The 17,402-nt window shown below is 45.8% G+C and overlaps 1 protein-coding gene across 16 annotated transcripts in view; it reads right to left on the reverse strand.

The window, feature by feature from the left end:
* Nucleotides 1-17,402, reverse strand: part of STAG3 (STAG3 cohesin complex component) — a 36,773-nt gene that overhangs the window by 10,819 nt on the left and 8,552 nt on the right. For 12 of the 16 annotated variants that reach the window (XM_055393029.2, XM_031012797.3, XM_031012795.3 and 9 more), the window contains 21 exons: nucleotides 17,273-17,369; nucleotides 15,047-15,123; nucleotides 14,560-14,764; nucleotides 13,993-14,144; nucleotides 8,201-8,274; nucleotides 6,293-6,416; nucleotides 5,696-5,794; nucleotides 5,406-5,485; nucleotides 4,990-5,097; nucleotides 4,620-4,734; nucleotides 4,209-4,314; nucleotides 3,932-4,035; nucleotides 3,251-3,343; nucleotides 3,037-3,126; nucleotides 2,610-2,810; nucleotides 2,419-2,489; nucleotides 2,227-2,314; nucleotides 1,712-1,792; nucleotides 1,537-1,629; nucleotides 1,238-1,406; nucleotides 988-1,124 (listed from right to left, as the gene is read on the reverse strand). In XM_055393029.2, coding sequence (XP_055249004.1) covers nucleotides 988-1,124; nucleotides 1,238-1,406; nucleotides 1,537-1,629; nucleotides 1,712-1,792; nucleotides 2,227-2,314; nucleotides 2,419-2,489; nucleotides 2,610-2,810; nucleotides 3,037-3,126; nucleotides 3,251-3,343; nucleotides 3,932-4,035; nucleotides 4,209-4,314; nucleotides 4,620-4,734; nucleotides 4,990-5,097; nucleotides 5,406-5,485; nucleotides 5,696-5,794; nucleotides 6,293-6,416; nucleotides 8,201-8,274; nucleotides 13,993-14,144; nucleotides 14,560-14,764; nucleotides 15,047-15,123; nucleotides 17,273-17,369 — 2,364 coding nt within the window. The remainder of the gene's footprint in view (nucleotides 1-987; nucleotides 1,125-1,237; nucleotides 1,407-1,536; nucleotides 1,630-1,711; nucleotides 1,793-2,226; nucleotides 2,315-2,418; nucleotides 2,490-2,609; nucleotides 2,811-3,036; nucleotides 3,127-3,250; nucleotides 3,344-3,931; nucleotides 4,036-4,208; nucleotides 4,315-4,619; nucleotides 4,735-4,989; nucleotides 5,098-5,405; nucleotides 5,486-5,695; nucleotides 5,795-6,292; nucleotides 6,417-8,200; nucleotides 8,275-13,992; nucleotides 14,145-14,559; nucleotides 14,765-15,046; nucleotides 15,124-17,272; nucleotides 17,370-17,402) is intronic. The other 4 variants (XM_055393043.2, XM_055393040.2, XM_055393041.2 and 1 more) reach the window with 1 other exon arrangement.

The following is a 17,402-nucleotide window of genomic DNA, read 5'->3' on the forward strand; positions in this document are numbered from 1 at the left end:
CACGCCACTGACTCCAGCCTGGGCGACAGAGCGAGATTCCGTCTCAAAAAAAAAAAACAAAAACAAAAACAAAAAATAAAAAACAAATAATGAAACAGGCCAGGCATGGTGGCTCACGCCTATAATCCCCAGCAGTTTGGGAGGCCAAGTTGGGCGGATCACAAGGTCAGGAGATCAAGACCATCCTGGCGATGGTGAAACCCTGTCTTTACTAAAACTATAAAAATTAGCTGGGCGTGGCAGCGCATGCCTGTAATCCCAGCTACTTGGGAGGCTGAGGCAGGAGAATTGCTTGAACCCCAGGAGGCAGAGGTTGCAGTGAGCCGAGATAGTGCCATTGCATTCTAGCCTGGCGACAGAGCTAGACTGTGTCTCAGAAAAAAAAAAAAAAAAGAAAGAAAAGAAATAAACACTGCCCCAAGCCCAATTCTTGGAGAAGAGAAGTAAGCCTGACAGTGCCCTCTCACACAGCACTGACACCTTCACTATTTGTCTCTCCCCAACTACAATGGAAGCTCCACCAAATAGGAACTTGTGTGTTTTGTTCACTGCTGTGGCCTTAGCTCCTGGAATGGTGCTTGGCACACAGCAGGTGCTCAGTAAGCATAAATCAATACTGGTGGGTTGAGGAAACTGGGGCACCTATCTAGGTATCCTGTGAGGACTGATCCCTCTTTTATTCTTTTTTCCTTCTTATGTTACCCCATTCCATAGACTGGGGTCAGAGAAAAATAAATATTTCTGGACAGGAAGAATAAGCTATTTCCCCTCCAGTGAATTTCTTCACAGCTTTTTCTCCATAATTATTTACTATTAAGTCTCTTTTCTTTGTCCCCTTATTCTGAACTCCCAGTGCCTTTCCCTCCTACTTCTCCTTTAAGCTTGATACCATTGGATATCCCCCACCTGTAGTGCTATTACGTTTCCAAGTCATGGCTGTATTCAACTTGCTCCCTTCTCTTTTATTTCTGTAGGGCCTTGGTGTACCTTGTTGTAGTGTTTGAAAACATCTGAGGCTGCATCCATCTCCAGCACCCCATAAAGCAACAGCTTGCAGAACCCAGCCAGGAGGCGGCGCCGCTGGTGTAGCCGCTCTATCTGTAAATGATCCTCCTGGGAATCACCTGGCTCACATAGAAGGCAGAAGGGAATCACAGACTTAGGCTTCCTGCCCTATATTTCTGAGCTACACCCAAGCCCCAGCCCTTACTGAGCCCCAGGTATAGAGTCACTGCACCACTGCCCAGGTCTCCTGGCTGGATGAAGACGTGGTCCATGAGGAAGCTGGCTAGCTCAGACTGGAGAGTAGCTTCAGGAAAAAAGACAAGTGGCCTAAGGAAATCACGGCCCCCAACAATCATCTGAGGGCTAAAGATGAGAAGTAGATCACTTAATAAGACAAAAGCCTGTAGGGGGAAAAGAAAGGATGTTTAAAAGGACAGAATGTTTCCCAAGGTAGAAATGACACTGTCAATTTCTCCTTGGAATGGGGGCAGGGATACTCGCCTTGTTGCTCCCACTTGAGTCAGTACTCACCTGCTCCTGGATCTCAGTATCCACATCTGAGAGGCAACTCTGGCAGAGTTCACAGAAGGCCACCATTCTGTCCCTCAAACTCGACAGCTGCTTCTGTGGGCACAGTGGCTTGAAGGGGAAGAATGAAGACACAGACTCCTCTGTTCCCATTATCCCATCTAAGACCCACACTCACCTGGGAAGCATCTGATTTAGAAATGTGGGTTAGTGTCCAGAGAATGGAAAAATAGACAAGAGTCAACGCTGGCAGGATAACCTGTAACAACAAAGGGTTTGAAAAATGAGGTTTGGGTTAGGAGAGGGAGAGACAGATAGCCAGAAACACACCAGTGAAGAGGAGAGAAAATGAGTAAAGGGAGAGCTAATTCCTTTTCCAGTGGAAAATGAGTGATATTCTGGACACTCTTCAGAGGCTTCTACACGAAGTAGAAATGTCACCGCTCCCTAATTTACTCTACGTCTTCTAGAATCCCTCAGTATTATCCTTGGCTTCCAGGAAATCCAAGAAGACCCTGGAAGTAGAGTCCACCTTCTAAGAGAGGAATGTAAGAGGTGACCCCCACCCACCTGATCTTCCTCGCTTTGTCCACTCCACGCACTGAGACTTGACACACCTAGTGGCCACCTAGAACGTAGGTCCTTAAAATCTAGCCCCCCAGCCCCCAACCCATCTCTAGCCTGTCCACTCACCTGGTGAGGAACCTCTCCTGTGTCCACAGCCTTCTGCAGGAGTTGGCAACATGGCTCATAGAGCTCCCAGCGAGTCAGGTCATGAGCGCTTTGGGGGAGAAAGGGGAATGTTATACTGGAAAAAGAACAGAGGGAACCAACTCCACAGACACCAGTAAAAACGGGATGGGGAAGAGGAGGAAAGCCACTCACTTGTAGAAGGCAGAGAGGCGTTTCAGAGTGGCTGCCAGATTATATACCTCATCCTCATCTAGGAAGGACGACTGAGAAGGAAAGAAGATCCACAATAGCATTTCCCCCAGAACTCATCAGTCCACATCCCCCGTCTTGCAGCCCCTCCCACCCTTGTTTGGGGTGTCCCATTGTCCAGCCCCAGCTCCTACCTGTAACAGCTCTTCAAGCTCCTGCTGGAAGCGGTCAGTCAGCAAATCTACTAGCTGGCTGCGGGCAAAGTCCGCCCGGCTGAAGAAAGTGAATTCGGGATTACAGAGCAGGTAGAGGGCATGCGCCCCAGCCTCAAGCACCGCTGGCTCTGCATGCTTCACCACCACCTCCTGGAGTTGCTGCAGGAACAGCTCCAGGTGCTGAGAAGAAAAGGCAGAAGATGGTGTGCTGTGGGGATGGGAGGAGGACACTCTTCTGGCGGGAAGTGGAACGGGGTTAAAAGCATTAAACTTCAAGGATAAGATGCCTAAGAAAAGGCTTGCTGATTTTTCTGGAACCCAAGTTCTTGGGAAAAAAAGATACTGTCAATAGAACCCTTTGGCCCTGACAGGCAAGCAGCAACGTATAGGAAATCTATCTCCCTACCTTCTCCAAGCGCCCAGTGCAGTAGATGTGGAGGTCAAAGCAGCTGAGAAGCTGGAGCAGGGGAGTGACCTTCTCTGCATCAGCTGAGAACTGTGATGATTGACAGGGATGCCTCCTTACAAGCTGACACATTGCTAATTCCTACTCCCACCCCCACAGAGGCCATTTCCTTTCACTTCTCTTGGTGTGATGCAGAGTGGAGGGGCAGCGGTACCTTGGCCAGGAGCTGGGGCAGCAGGGGGATGAGGTGCTCAGTCAACTTCACCCTGTCATCAGCTTGGGTCTTGCGCTCCTTAGAGGTTAAGCCCTGGAATGAGAGTCACTTGGGGGTGGGGGAGGTGTAGAGAAACATTGGTGCAGGGGGTGTGTGCAGTCCTCCTCCCCATGACCTTATCTGCCTAGAAGGAAAAGAGAACTCGGTAGCTCCCACGAGATTTCTTTTTTCTGGAAATGAAACTCCTTTTTTTTTTTTTTTTGAGACGGAGTCTCGCTCTGTCGCCCAGGCTGGAGTGCAGTGGCGTGATCTTGGCTCACTGCAAGCTCCACCTCCCAGGTTCACGCCATTCTCCTGCCTCAGCTGCCCAAGTAGCTGGGACTACAGGTGCCCGCTACCACGCCCAGCTAATTTTTTTTTTTTTTTGTATTTTTAGTAGAGACAGGGTTTCACTGTGTCAGCCAGGATGGTCTCGATCTCCTGACCTCGTGATCTGCCTGCCTCAGCCTCCCAAAATGCTGGGATTATAGGCGTAAGCCACTGCACCTGGCCCTTTTTTCTGGAAATGAAATTCTTTAAAGGGTAGAAGGAGCACCCTAACCCCAGCCTGGGGGATAAGGATGCACAATGCCTGTCAGGACTGAGCATTGCTGACCTAACCACTCTACCCTCACACCATACCTTCCTCCCAGTGACCCGGCCCACAGGCGGGTGCCCCTCTGAAGCTTGCCGGGCACTGGACACAAGGATTTCTATCAGCGTGCTCTCCTGCACATCACCCAGGTCTGGAGTGCCAGGAGGATCAAAAACATAGAATCAAAGATTAGCCACCTTCCAATTCCAAGTTCCCCCCACCCGATGCCACCGTTGCTGCCTTGTACAAGTGAAGCAAGCAATCCCTCCCAGTTTCACCCTAGGGAGTGGAAGGTCCCTGTCCCTGGCTCCGTGTGACACGTACTCTGGTCCTTCTCCAGCAGCAGGCTTGTCAGACCCTCCCAGTCCTTCAGCCGAGCCCCTGCACAGTCCCACAGACTGTCTACTAAGTAAGCAGTGTGGTCATGGAGCTAGGGGAGAACGTGCATGGGGAGTTAATGATAGCATGTTAAAAATACCCTATGAAGTGGTTACTGATTAAATATCGCTCTCCTTCCTACAGTGTCCACTCCCATCCTTCTCCATTTGTCTTTTTTTTTTTTTTCGATAGAGACAGGGTCTCACTGTGTTGCCCAGGCTGGTCTCAAACTCCTGGGCTCAAAGGATCCTCCCACCTCAGCCTCCCAAGGTGCTGGGCTTACAGGCGTGAGCCACCAACCCCAGCCCACTTGTAGGTCCTATGCACAACAGCCAGATTTCTCTCTGTGTATGTCACCTCGCTCTCCACAAAGAAGGACAGCAGAAGCTGGAAGAAAGTCCTCTGGGCGCCTGGGCTCTGGCGTTGCTCTCTTCCACCCATCGTTCTTATCTCGCACTCAGGGTAGAAGAGTCTGGTGGAATGGACACAAGGAAAGGGCTCAGCACAACAGGAAACAAGGAGGTGTAATGACCACAGAGGGAGGAGATGGCCCAAGGAGATGATAAAGGAAAAGGAGGTGAGAGCTAAGGAAAGCCCCAAGGAGCTGCGAGAAGAGACACCAGAGAGACTTTCACAGAGATGGGGAGGCCTTAGGTAGGGCAGCAGCAGATGGAGGAGAGAAACCGAGAGCGTGGTATTAAAGAAACATAAAAGGAGCCCCACTCACTTCCAGTACAGAAATTCGCCTGCGGCAGAGGCCAGGCCTCGATGAGAGGCATACACAACGGGGTAGACGCTCTCACAGTCCGCGTCCGTCAGCACCCCTTCCATGTTCCTGCCCACAGAAAAGCAGAAAGAGTGTGTGAATAGGGACATTGTCTTCTGGCACAACCAAGGCTAGAAACAAAAAGAGGCAAAAGCAACAAGGACATAACTCACAAAAAACTTCTAAATGAAGAGCGGAAGACAAAGGAGTATGGGGAGTTAGAGAAGACAGAAATATTACCCCCTCAACATACTGCAACTCAGGAATGACCTCAGTCAACCTGCACAGATGGAAGAGTCAGCTATGACAGGTGGAGGGAGATGACCCTGGAAGGGCAAAAGTCTGAGACACTGGCCTCCCCTCTTCCCAGGACTCACTTAAGGATAAGTATCAGTAATCTGACAGCCTCCACTGCCACATCATACTCTCTGTCCATGACCATGGAAACCATCCGGTCCTGCAGAAAGGAGAAAGTCACTCAATATCTCATTACACCCATTCCAAACATTCTGTTCTCTTAGAATCAGAGACTCCTAAAGAGAGTGCCTACGTAGAGGCAGATGCTGGGATAGCCAAGACATCTTAGAGCACGAGGGGTAGAAAGATACAAGGTGGGGAAACAGGAACCACGACAAAGAACCAAGCCATGGAGTGCCACCCATTTTACCTTGAAGCGGCTGGTGAAGAGCTCCAGGCGTGCGGTCAGGTCCCGGTTACCGTACAGCCCTTTCAGGGCCTTCACACACTTCAGGCGGACTTCTCGGTGCTGGTGAGGAGGGAAAACCAGGAGAATGGAAATAAGACTAACCACACTCTACTCGCCCCTACTAAGCCTCCAGACTCCCCTCTCCGATCCCTCATTCTAGCTTGGGTGTCCCCTCTACTGAGGACTCTTAAGATGTCAGAAACAATGAACAGCTGTCTTCTTACTTAAAAAACAAAAGGATCACAGCAGTACTCATGATGAGAAGGATCCTTTGGCTGCCCCTTAGCACCTGCATTACCATCCATCAATAACTCTCTTCCATGGGAAAGTCTCCCTCCCCGTACCTCATGTTTTGAGTCATTTCATCTCCTGGGTATGTCTCTCTCTACCTTATCCTACCCTCCCCAGTGCTAGGAGAATTTCAAGGTTCAGCGCCTTGATGGGTTCATCATTGGTCACTAGGTAAAATATCTCAGTGGCAGGCCCAGGAAAAGGTGAAATGTCCTAGGACAGGAAAAAGATGAAGGAAACGGAAAGGGAAACTGACTCGAATCCCACCTTATCATGCAGAGTCCAACCAATATATTTTAAATAGCTGTCGGTGAGGAAAGACGTGCTGTAGCTTTGCATCCAACACCCAATTTCCTCAATGCAGATAGCACGGATCTCAGGAAGGACATCCCTAGACACAGACAGGTAAGTTGACTCTTAGAGCCACCCTCTCTCCAAACTCACTTTCCATCCTACCAGATAACTCCCTCTCACGGAAGAATTTATTTTCTTGAAATGCCATGTACCCCATGCCTTTCATTTCTTCCTCCCGATGTAAATACTATATATACAGTAAAATACATGTAAATATATATTTTTTTTAAGGGATAGGGTCTCTTGCTATGTTGCCCAAGCTGGCCTTGAACTCCTGGGTTCAAGTCATCTTCCCACTTTGGCCTCTCAAGTAGCTAGGACTACAAAAACGTGCCATACCCAGTTAGTAAATATTTTCTTTCTGTTACCAAACCATAAAATAGTTAAACACCAGCCTTGTACAGCCTAATTCTCCACTCCACCTGTTGCCCAGGCTGGAGTGCAGCGGCACGATCTCAGCTCACTGCAACCTCTACCTCTCGGGTTCAAGTGATTCTCCTGCCTCAGCCTCCCGAGTAGCTGGGATTACAGGTGCACCACCACACCCAGCTACCTTTTTGTATTTTTAGTAGAGACGGGGTTTCGCCATGTTGGCCAGGCTGGTCTCGAACTCCTGACCTCAAGTGATCTGCCTGTCTTGGCCTCCCAAAGTGCTGGGGTTACAGGTGTGAGCCACTGCACCCGGTCTCTATACCTCTTTTAAAAACCAATTTTGAAAGTTCATTCAGGCTGGGCATGGTGGCCAAAAATTAGCCAAGCATGGTGGTGGGCGCCTGTAGTCCCAGCTACTTGGGAGGCTGAGGCAGAAGAATCACCTAAACCCGGGGGGTGGGGCTTGCCGTGAGCCGAGAGCGCACCACTGCACTCCAGCCTGGGCGACACAGTGAGACTCCGTCCCCGCCAAAAAAAAAAAAAACTTAATTCAACTGTTGGCCAAAGTGTGTGAGTGTGTTTTAATTCCACATTAAGAAAAGGTTACATCAGCTGAAAGGCTCTGGAGAGGCAGAAGTGAAACCTAGGTAAGAGTGAGAAACATCTACAATTTTTTTTTCTTTCTTTTTTTTTTTTTTTTTTGACATGGAGTTTCACTCTTGTTGCCTAGGCTGGAGTGCAATGGCATCATCTCAGCTCACCGCAACCTCCACCTCCTGGGTTCAAGCGATTCTCCTGCCTCAGCCTCCCGAGCAGCTGGGATTACAGGGATGCGCCACCACATCTGGCTAATTTTGTATTTTCAGTAGAGATGGAGTTTCTCCATGTTGGTCAGGCTGGTTGTGAACTCCTGACCTCAGGTGATCTGCCTGCCTTGGCCTCCCAAAGTGCTGGGATTATAGGCATGAGCCACCACGCCCGGCCTACAGATATTCTTTTTAACTTAATTTGATCAGGTCATTAAACAGTATAAAACTCCCCTGCCCTTCGCACAGTGAGACAGCAGGCTGGGCCAGGAGAAGGCTCACCAGGCAGCAGGCATCCCTCAGAAAAGCCCCGCCTTTCTATTCTCTGCTCTTATCCTCAAGTCTCCAACCCCAGAAAGATGAGGAGTTGGGGCAGATCTGGGGCAAAGCCGGAGCAGGAAAATACTCAGCAATGCTTTATTCTCTTATTTTCTCCCAGAAGCACTTACAAGATCCTTTGTAGGTGGTGATAAACTAAACCTCACCAATTTGAAACATTTGTTGTTAAGAATTTTTGCTCCAGCTGCATTAATTCTGGGACTAACCAAATAACTAAGGGTTGGAGCGGGGAAAACCTTATTCACTTCCTCAGATTCCATAACCAAAGGTCAGCTGCTTCAATGAGAGAGGCCCATTAGCTCACCTGTACCGATGAACAAAGACACCCCTGAAGAGGGCATTCATCATCCCCTCAATCTCCTCTTGATGCTCTTGGAGCTGGAGGACAGGGAGAAACGGGTTAATCTTTCTTGTACCCTAACAAGCATAAGGCCCTGAAGATACAGAAAAACTACAACTTCCACGTACTTCCTGTTTATTACAGGATAGTGTGAACCCCCGTAATCCTATGCTCTCTTTTAAACCTTCTAATTCTGGAAGAAGCTGTATAGTCAACTAATGCCTCAGAGGTTTGTGTTTACTAAAAATAATAACCCCTCTGCATGTGGTTATTCAGACTATTCAGAAGCCCTAGCTGGCATTATACAGGCGTATCTCGCTTTATTGCACTTTATTGATTTGCAGACATTGTGGATTTTTTTTAAACAAACTAAAGGTGTGTGACAACCCTGCATTGAGCATACCTATCAGTGCCATTTTTCTAATAGTATATCCTCACTTTGTGTCCCTGTGGCACATTTTGGTAATTCTCACAATATTTCAAACCTTTTCATTATGGTATCTGTTATGGTTATCTGTGATCAGTAATCTTTAATGTTACATATTTTTTTATGAGACAGGGTCTCACTCTGGCACCCAGGCTGGAGTACAGTGGTGTGACCATGGCTCACGGCAGCCTCCACCTCCTGGACTCGAGCAATCCTCCTGCCTCAGCCTCCCGACTAGCTGGGAGTCCAGATGCATGCCGCCACACCCAGCTAGTTAAAAAAATTTTTTTTTTTTTTGTAGAGACGGGCTCTCCCTATGTTTGCCCAGGCTGGTCTTGAACTCCTGGGCTCAAGCGATCCTTCCACCTCACCCTCCCAAAGTGCTGGGATTACAGGCATGGGCCATCACACCCAGCCTAATGTTACTACTGTAACTGTTTTGGGGTACCACAAACCGTGCCCATATAAGATGGCAAACTTAACAATGTCTGTGTTCTGACTACTCTACCAACAAGAGTTTCTCTGTCTCTCTGTCTCTCCTCAGGCCTCCCTATTCATTCCTTGAGACACAAAAATATTGTAATTAGGTCAATTAATAACCCTTTTAAATGTCCAAATGAAAGGAAGAGTCACATGTTTCTCCCTTTAAATCAAAAGCTAGAAATGATTAAGCTTAGAGGCCAGGCGCAGTGGCTCACACCTATAATCCCAGCACTTTGGGTGGCCAAGGTGGGCAAATCACTTGAGGTCAGTTCGAGACCAGCCTGACCAACATGGCGAAACCCCGTCTCTATTAAAAATAGAAAATTAGCTGGGTGCGGTGGCGGGCACCTATAACTCCACCTACTCAGGAGGCTGAGGCAGGAGAATCACTTGAACCCGGGAGGTGGAGGTTGTGGTGAGCCAAGATCACGCCATCGCACTCTAGCCTGGGCAACAAAGTGAGACTCCGTCTGAAAAACAAAAAAAAAAAAAAAAAGAAATGATTAAGCTTAGTCGAAAGCCAAGACAGGCCAATCGATAGCTAGGCCTCTTGTGCCAAACAGCCAAGTTATGAATGCAAAAGAAAAATTCTTGAAAGAAATTAAAAATGCTACTCCAGTGAACACACAAAGGGTAAGAAAGTTAAACAGTCTTATTGCTGATACAGAGACAGTTTTAGTAGTCGGAACAGAAGATCAAACCAGCCACAACATTCCCTTTGGCCAAAGCCCAATCCAGATCAATGTCCTAGCTGTTTTCCATTCTATGAAGGCTGAACAAAGTAAGGAAGCCACAGAAGAAAAGTTTGAAGCTAGAAGTTAGTTCGTGAGGTTTAAGGAAAGAAGCCCTCTCCATAACATAAAAGTACACGGTGAAGCAGCAAATACTGATAGAGAAGCAACAAGTTATCAAGAAAATCTAGCTAAGATCACTGATGAAGGTGGCTACACTAAACAATGAATTTTCAATGTGGACTAAACTGCCTTATATTGGAAAACGCCTTATATTGGAAAATCTAGGATTTTCACAGCTATTGAGGAGAAGTCAATGCCTGGCTTCAAAGCTTCAACGGACAGCCTGACTCCTTGTTAGGGGCTAATGCAGTTGCTGACTTTAAGTTGAAGTCAATACTCATTTACCATTTTAAAAATCCTAAGGCCCTTAAGAATTATGCTAAATCTACTCTTCCTATGCTCTATAAACGAAACAACAAAGCCTAACTGATATCACATCTGTTCACAGTATGGTTTCCTGAATATTTTAAGCAATGGGTGAGGCCTACTGCTCAGAAAAAAAGATTCCTTTCGAAATATTACCGCTCAATGGCAATGCACCTGGTCACCCAAGAGCTCTGGTGAAGATGTACAAGGAGATCCATGTTGCTTTTTTCATGCCCACTAACACAACATCCATTTTGCAGCCCATGAAACAAGGAGTAATTTCAACTTCAAGTCTTATTATTTCAGAAATACATTTCATAAGGCTATAGCTGCCACAGTGATTCCTCTGATGATTTGGGCAAAGTCCATTTAAAACCTCCTGGGGTTAGGCATGGTGGCTCATGCCTACAATCCCAACTTTTTGGGAGGCTGAGGTGGGAGGACTGATTAAGTCCAGGAGTTCAAGACTAGCCTGGGCAACACAGTGAGACCCTGTCTCTACAGAAACAAAACAAAAACTAGCCAGATGTGGTATGCAATCTGTAGTACCAGATACTTGGAAGGATAAGGCAGGAACATCACTTGAGCACAGGAGGTTGGGGCTGCAGTGAGCCATGACTGCACCAGTACATTCCGGTCTAGGCAACAGAGCGAGACCCTGTCTTCAAAACAAAAAACAAAACCAGAAAAACTCAACCCCCAGTCCGGGAAGGATTCACCATTTTATCTTATTTTATTTTATTTATTTTTGAGATGGAGTCTTGCTCCATAGCACAGGCTAGAGTGTGGTGGCGCGATCTTGGCTCACTGTAACCTCTGCCTCCTGGGTTCAAGCAATTCTCCTGCTTCAGCCTCCCAAGTAGCTGGGATTACAAGCAGCACCACCACACCTAGCTAATTTTTGTATTTTTAGTAGAGATGGGTTTTTGCCATGTTGGCCAGGCTGGTTTCAAACTCCTGACCTCACGTAGTCCACCTGCCTCAGCCTCCCAAAGTGCTGGGATTACAGGTGTGAGCCACTGTGCCTGGCTGGGATTCACCATTTTAAATGCCATAAAGAACATTTGTGGTTCATGGGAGGAGGTCAAAATATCAACATTAACAAGAGTTAAGTTGATTCTAACCCTCACGGATGACTTTGAGAGGTTTAAGACTTCAGTAGAGGAGGTAACTACAGATGCAGTGGAAATAGCAAGAGAACTAGAAGTAGAGACTGAAGATGTGGCTGAATTGCTGCAATTTCATGACCTTGAACAAATAAGGAATTGCTTCTTATGAATGAGCAAGGAAAGTGGTTTCCTGAAATGGAATCTATTCCTGGTGAAGAGGCTGTGAATATTGTTGAAATGACAACAAATGATTCAGACTATTACCTAAACTTAGCTGATAAAGCAGCACCAGGGCTTGAGAGAATTGACTCTTGTTTTGAAAGAATTTCTACTGTGGGTAAAATGTCATCAAACAGCATTTCATGTTACAGAGAAATTTTTTGTAAAAGGAAGAGTCAGTAGATGCAGCAAACTTCACTGTTGTCTTATTTCAAGAAATTGCTACAGCCACCCTAACCTTCAGCAACCACTACCCTGATCAGTCAGCAGCCATCAACATGGAGGCAAGACCCTCCACCAACAAAAAGATTTAACTCGCTAAAGGTTCAGATTGTCATTAGCATTTTTTAGCAATAAAATATTTCTAAATTAAGGTACATACACTGCTTTTTAGACAATAGTCTTGCACACTTAACATACTACAGTGTAAACATAACTTTCATATGCACTGAGAATTAAAAATTTTGATTTTTTGATTGTGTGACTCACTGTACTTCAATATTCACTTTATTGTGGTGGTCTGGAATTGAACCTGCAATATCTTTGAGGTATGATGCCCGTATATGTTTCTAACAATTTGGAAAACAAATTTTTAGTAAGTTGCAGTTTAATAGAAGTGGAACTAGCAAAAATGAGAAGAAAGGAATTAGATCAGTGGTTCTCAACTGAGGCTAATTTTGTTCCCCAGGGGAGATTTAGCAGTGTCTAAAGATTTTTTTGGCTGCCACAACTTGCTGGGGGAGCAGGGTACTACTGGTATCTATCTAGTATGATAAAGGCCAGAGATCTGCTAAACATCCTACCATGGCAGGACGGCCCCACAACGTCCATAGTGCCATTGTAGAAAAATCCTGGATCACATGAACAATAGACACCAAAGAAACAGAATTGTAAGGAGAAAGGGAACATTCTTTAAGACAATAGGCCCCACCTCTTCAATTATGTAAGAACAACATATCATTTTCGACAGGACATACTTAAGTCTTTAGGGCTGAAGTACCTATATGTCCATATTTTACACTAAAATAGCAAAAATAGGTAAAGCAAATATGTAAAATATTTGGGAAAGGGAGACTGAGAAAAGGCTACTGGCTTTAGGAATTAGGAAGTCATTGGTTTAGAAAGAACAGTTGCAAAGAAAATGGGAAAATAAGCTAGGTAGCAAAAAGGATTCAGTTAGTTGGACATTAAGGAAGTAAGGAAATACTATCCTAAAAGGAAGGATGGAAAAAAGAGTAACTCACAAAGGAGCAGAGTGAAATAAAGATTCAAGAGCCTATATACATTTATAAGTGGAGAGAAGAAAATAGTGGGGAGGAAGAAATTTAGGATAAAATGGGGGAATTATAATGATAATTGATTAAGCAAGAGCCCAGAGAAGCCAAAAAAGAAAAAGAAAAGAAAAGATTCGCACTAGTGTACATAATTTAAAATCCAGGATAGATTAATACTCATAAGCTTTTAAGATCAACCTGACAATGCAAAGTAACAAAAGAGAATGAGGGAAGTGGAAAGTTTCCTTCTCTAGTGATTTAGAATGGAAGAGATAGTTTGTGAGGGCTAGAGAAACAGCCAAATGATATGGTCAGACATGGTGAGTCCTGCCAACCTCATAGGAGGGGTCTTAGACACTAACAGAGAGTGAGGAGAAAACACCAGTAGTGTTACTCTTATGACAGACCCAGCTGATTAAAGATTTCATCAGCGTAAAAGATTCTGCTATGGCTTATGCCCCCCAGTGGTCATCTTTAAGTTTAAAAGGAAACAAAACAAGTATCTACTATGAGCCAAGTGAGGCACTTTACTCATCTCATTTATTCTTCACAAAAAGGTGAGATTATTCCTTTTTTTAAAGAAAAGAAAACTGAAGAGAGGTTACATAAGGCTATGGAGCTAGTGACTAAATGGAACAGAATTTAAAGCGAGGAGTTCACTGGGAGGCCTGTTTTCTTTCCATTCCTTGAAAATTTGGCCTCCCCTGTCAATGGTTGGCTTTTAGTACTCCTGCACTCACTTGCACACTGCACACTTGACAAGTAGGTCAAAACTTAATTCCCTGCATGACAGGCAGGTACAGCACTTAAACACTCCTGACAATGAGTGCTGACAAAAAAAAAAAAAAAAACTGAGCAAAAGTGGAATTAGAGAGAACTCTAAATTACACATTATTTGTTGAGCCCACAACCCAGAAACAAGATGAGCATGCAATGACCCCTTACAGGATGGGTCTATGAAACTATTGCCAGACTCCATTATTCATGATCTTGAAAGACTGCCCAGGGCCTGATAAGGGGGTCTGTGGCAGAAGTGGGTGCAAGTTGGGAAAAAGGGAAGGAAGAAGCAGGGAACACTCCTCACCTCTTTGCGTTTCTCCAACAGGCTCTCCAGCCGCTCAGGTGCCCTCTGCCCCGGCCCCTTGTTTCTTTCAGCCTCATACTGACGCTGATTGTTATCTTGGTGCAGACTCAGTTGGAGGGCAACTTTTACCAGGGAGGTCATCAGTTTCATAGCTTTGAGTAAGGAAAAAGAGATAAAGAAATCATTACTGAGGTCAGAGGAGAGAGGATGAGTAGAAGGAAAGAAGGGCAATGAAAATGAGAAGTCAGAGCTGGATGACCCTAAAATCCTAAGATGGCCTGTCCTGGAGTGGACTGTTTCCCTTGAACCCTTGTGGTCTTCTTTTAACCATCAGCATACCCCTAGTGGTGAGCTCTGACAAAAATATTAAACCTGGAAATTGTTGCTGTGATCTACCCCTTCTCAAAACTCCACTAGTGAGAAACTGGATTGAAATTTAGGATAAAAGAGGCATGGCCTTGAAGTGAAGAGCCAAGATGCAGGTAGGAAAGAAGACCCTGAATCAGAGAACAGAGAAAAGTCCTATAAATCCCCAGGAGAATGTCCAGAGTAAAAATGAATGCTCACCAGCCAGGGTGCTAGTGTGACGGAAGGCGCGGACTTGTGAGTCTGAGAGGCCAGTGAGCAGGGAGATGAGGTTGTCCATAGGGAAGCCATCATAGAGGAGGCCGTACTGGCACTGACAGACCAATGTCCTCACAAATTCACAGAAGCTGCCCTGGAACTTCTTCCAGGATGGACCTGGAGCTATGAGAGGGTAGTCCCCTGAGTCCTACAAAAGGATGTATGAAAAGGATGGGAAAGTTATTACCAGGTCCATGAAGTCATAGGGGCTTGGATGTCAAAACCCAACAGTCCAGTAAAAATATCTGTTATACCTCATTCCCTGGTATTCTCCCCAATTTGAGAGGCATATTCAGATCTCTTTTACCCCCAAGAGACTGAATTCCTCCTTCTAAAAGCTACCCTATTTCACAGAATCAAAAAGAAGGGGATAATAGGCATTGTGTTTTGAAATAAGAGGGGTAAGAGGATCCTGGTCATCTTCTTCCACCTCATTAAACTGCTCTGTTAGGTGCTGGATGATCTCTGAGTTGGACATCTTCTTGAACATCTCAGGGGTCACAATGCCTAAAGAATGAAGGATATGAGGTGCTTACAAGGAAAATAACAGGATGCTTTGATCATTTACAGATATACCTGAAGATGAGCAAGGAAACATTCTGCAAAGAGCTTAGGTGGGGAATGAGAAGACCCCCTGGTCAACAGTCTGCCAACATCCAACCATGTATCTGCTATAAGGCAATCTCTAAAAACCCAAAGGAAGGGAGCCACAGGTTATGGTGTAGACATGGCCAAATCCAAGAACCACACCTCACACAACCAGGCTGAAAACTGCACAGAAATGGCATCAAGAAACCCCAATCACAAAGATACAAATCTCTTAAGCAGATGGACCCGAATTCCTGAGGAATATGTGCTTTGCCAAGAAGCACAACAAGAACGGCCTAAAGAAGATGCAGGCCAGCCGGGCGCAGTCGGTCATGCCTGTAATGCCAGCACTTTGGGAGGCCAAGGCGGGTGAATCACAAGGTCAGGAATTTGAGACCAGCCTGGCCAACATGGTGAAACGCCGTCTCTACTAAAAATGCAAAAAATGAGCTGGGTATAGTGGCGGGTGCCTGTAATCCCAGCTACTCGGGAGGCTGAGGCAGGAGAATCGCTTGAACCTGGGAGGCGGAGGTTGCAGTGAGCTGAGATCGCACTACTGCACTCCAGACTGGGCAACAAGTGAGACTGTCTCAAAAAAAAAAAAAAAAAAAAAAAAGATGATGCAGGGCAACAATGCCAGGGCCATGAGTGCACATGCTGAGGCTATCAAGTCCCTCATAAAGCCCAAGGAGGTTAAGCCGACTTGCCTACACTGCCCACCCCAAGCTTGAGAAGCATGCTTGTGCCCACAATGCCAAGGGGCTCAGGCTGTGCCAGCCAAAGGCCAAGGATCAAATGAGGGGCCAGGCTGCACCTCCACCTTCAGTTCCAGCTCAGGCTCCCAAAAGTACCCAGGCCTGTACAAAGGCTTCAGAGTAGAGATCTCTCTCTGCCAGCATGAGGTCAGGACTGGTGTCCTCTTGCACTATTTGTATAAATAAACCTGAGGCAGGATTTGTTTCAAAAAAAAAAGGAATCAAGCAGTGAAAAACTGCCAAAAAACAACAACAACAACGACAAAAAAAAAAAAAAAACAGGCCAGGCGCGATGGCTCATGCCTGTAATACCAACACTTTGGGAGGTCGAGGCAGGGGGATCGCCTGAGGTCAGGAGTTCAAGATCAGCCTGGTGAAACCCCGTCTCTACTAAAAATACAAAAATTAGCCACGTATGGTGGCACTCACCTGTAATCCCAGCCACCTGGGAGGCTGAGGCACAAGAATCGCTTAAATCCAGGATGTAGAGGTTGCAGTGAGCCGAGATCGTGCCACTGCACTCTAGCCTGGGCAACAGAGTGAGACTCTGTCTCAAAAAAAAAAACAAAAAAAAAAAAACAAAACAAAGACAGCAATAAAACTAAGCCAGATGCTGATTTCTTATATAATACAACCTGACTGAGACCATCTGTCCCAATAAACTAAGCCATGGCAATAAGAGTTCTGGGGGTACCACAGCTACAGAGGAGAAATATGGGCAAAGTAGCTGGGAAACAAAGAGTAACATTATTGCATCTAGAAAGACCAAAGGGTGTCTTCAAATTTGTGCCATAACATAAGCATGATTACTTCTTTTTCCCTAAAGTGTCTTGCCTCTAAACCAACATGGTTCCCTACTGGATCACTTCCCATATTTATCAATAAAAAATTTAGTTAAAGAAGTGAAACTTTTCTCTCTTTTTTTTTGAAGACAGTCTGGCTCTGTCGCCCAGGCTGGAGTGCAGTGGCGCTATCCTGGCTCACTATAACCTCCACCTCCTGGGTTCAAGCAATTCTACAGGCATGAGCTACCATACCCAGATAATTTTTTGTATTTTAGTAGGGGTTTCGCCATGTTTCCCAAGCTGGTTTTAAACTCCTGACCTCAAGTGATCCACCTGCCTCAGCTTCCCAAAGTGCTGGGATTACAGGTGTGAGTCACAGTGCCCAGCCTAAATAAGTAAAATTTTTCTAATGCTTTACCATCTTCCTTTATTTAGGAATTGTCTAATCCTACTTATCTAAATGGAGAAAGAATTTCATAACATAGGAACAAAAGGCTGGGAATTAGAAAGGGGGAGCAGTTTCCTCACCTTTACATCCGCAAGATTGGATGAAAAAGTTAACAAGCTCCAGAAATCCTGCATCCTGGTCTTGCTTGTAGCTATCCAGCCACTCATCTACCAAAGACTAGGGAAAAAAAATGTAGATGACTTCTGTTTC

This window comes from Gorilla gorilla, chromosome 6 (genome assembly GCF_029281585.2).
Source record: "Gorilla gorilla gorilla isolate KB3781 chromosome 6, NHGRI_mGorGor1-v2.1_pri, whole genome shotgun sequence".
Lineage (NCBI taxonomy): Eukaryota > Metazoa > Chordata > Mammalia > Primates > Hominidae > Gorilla > Gorilla gorilla.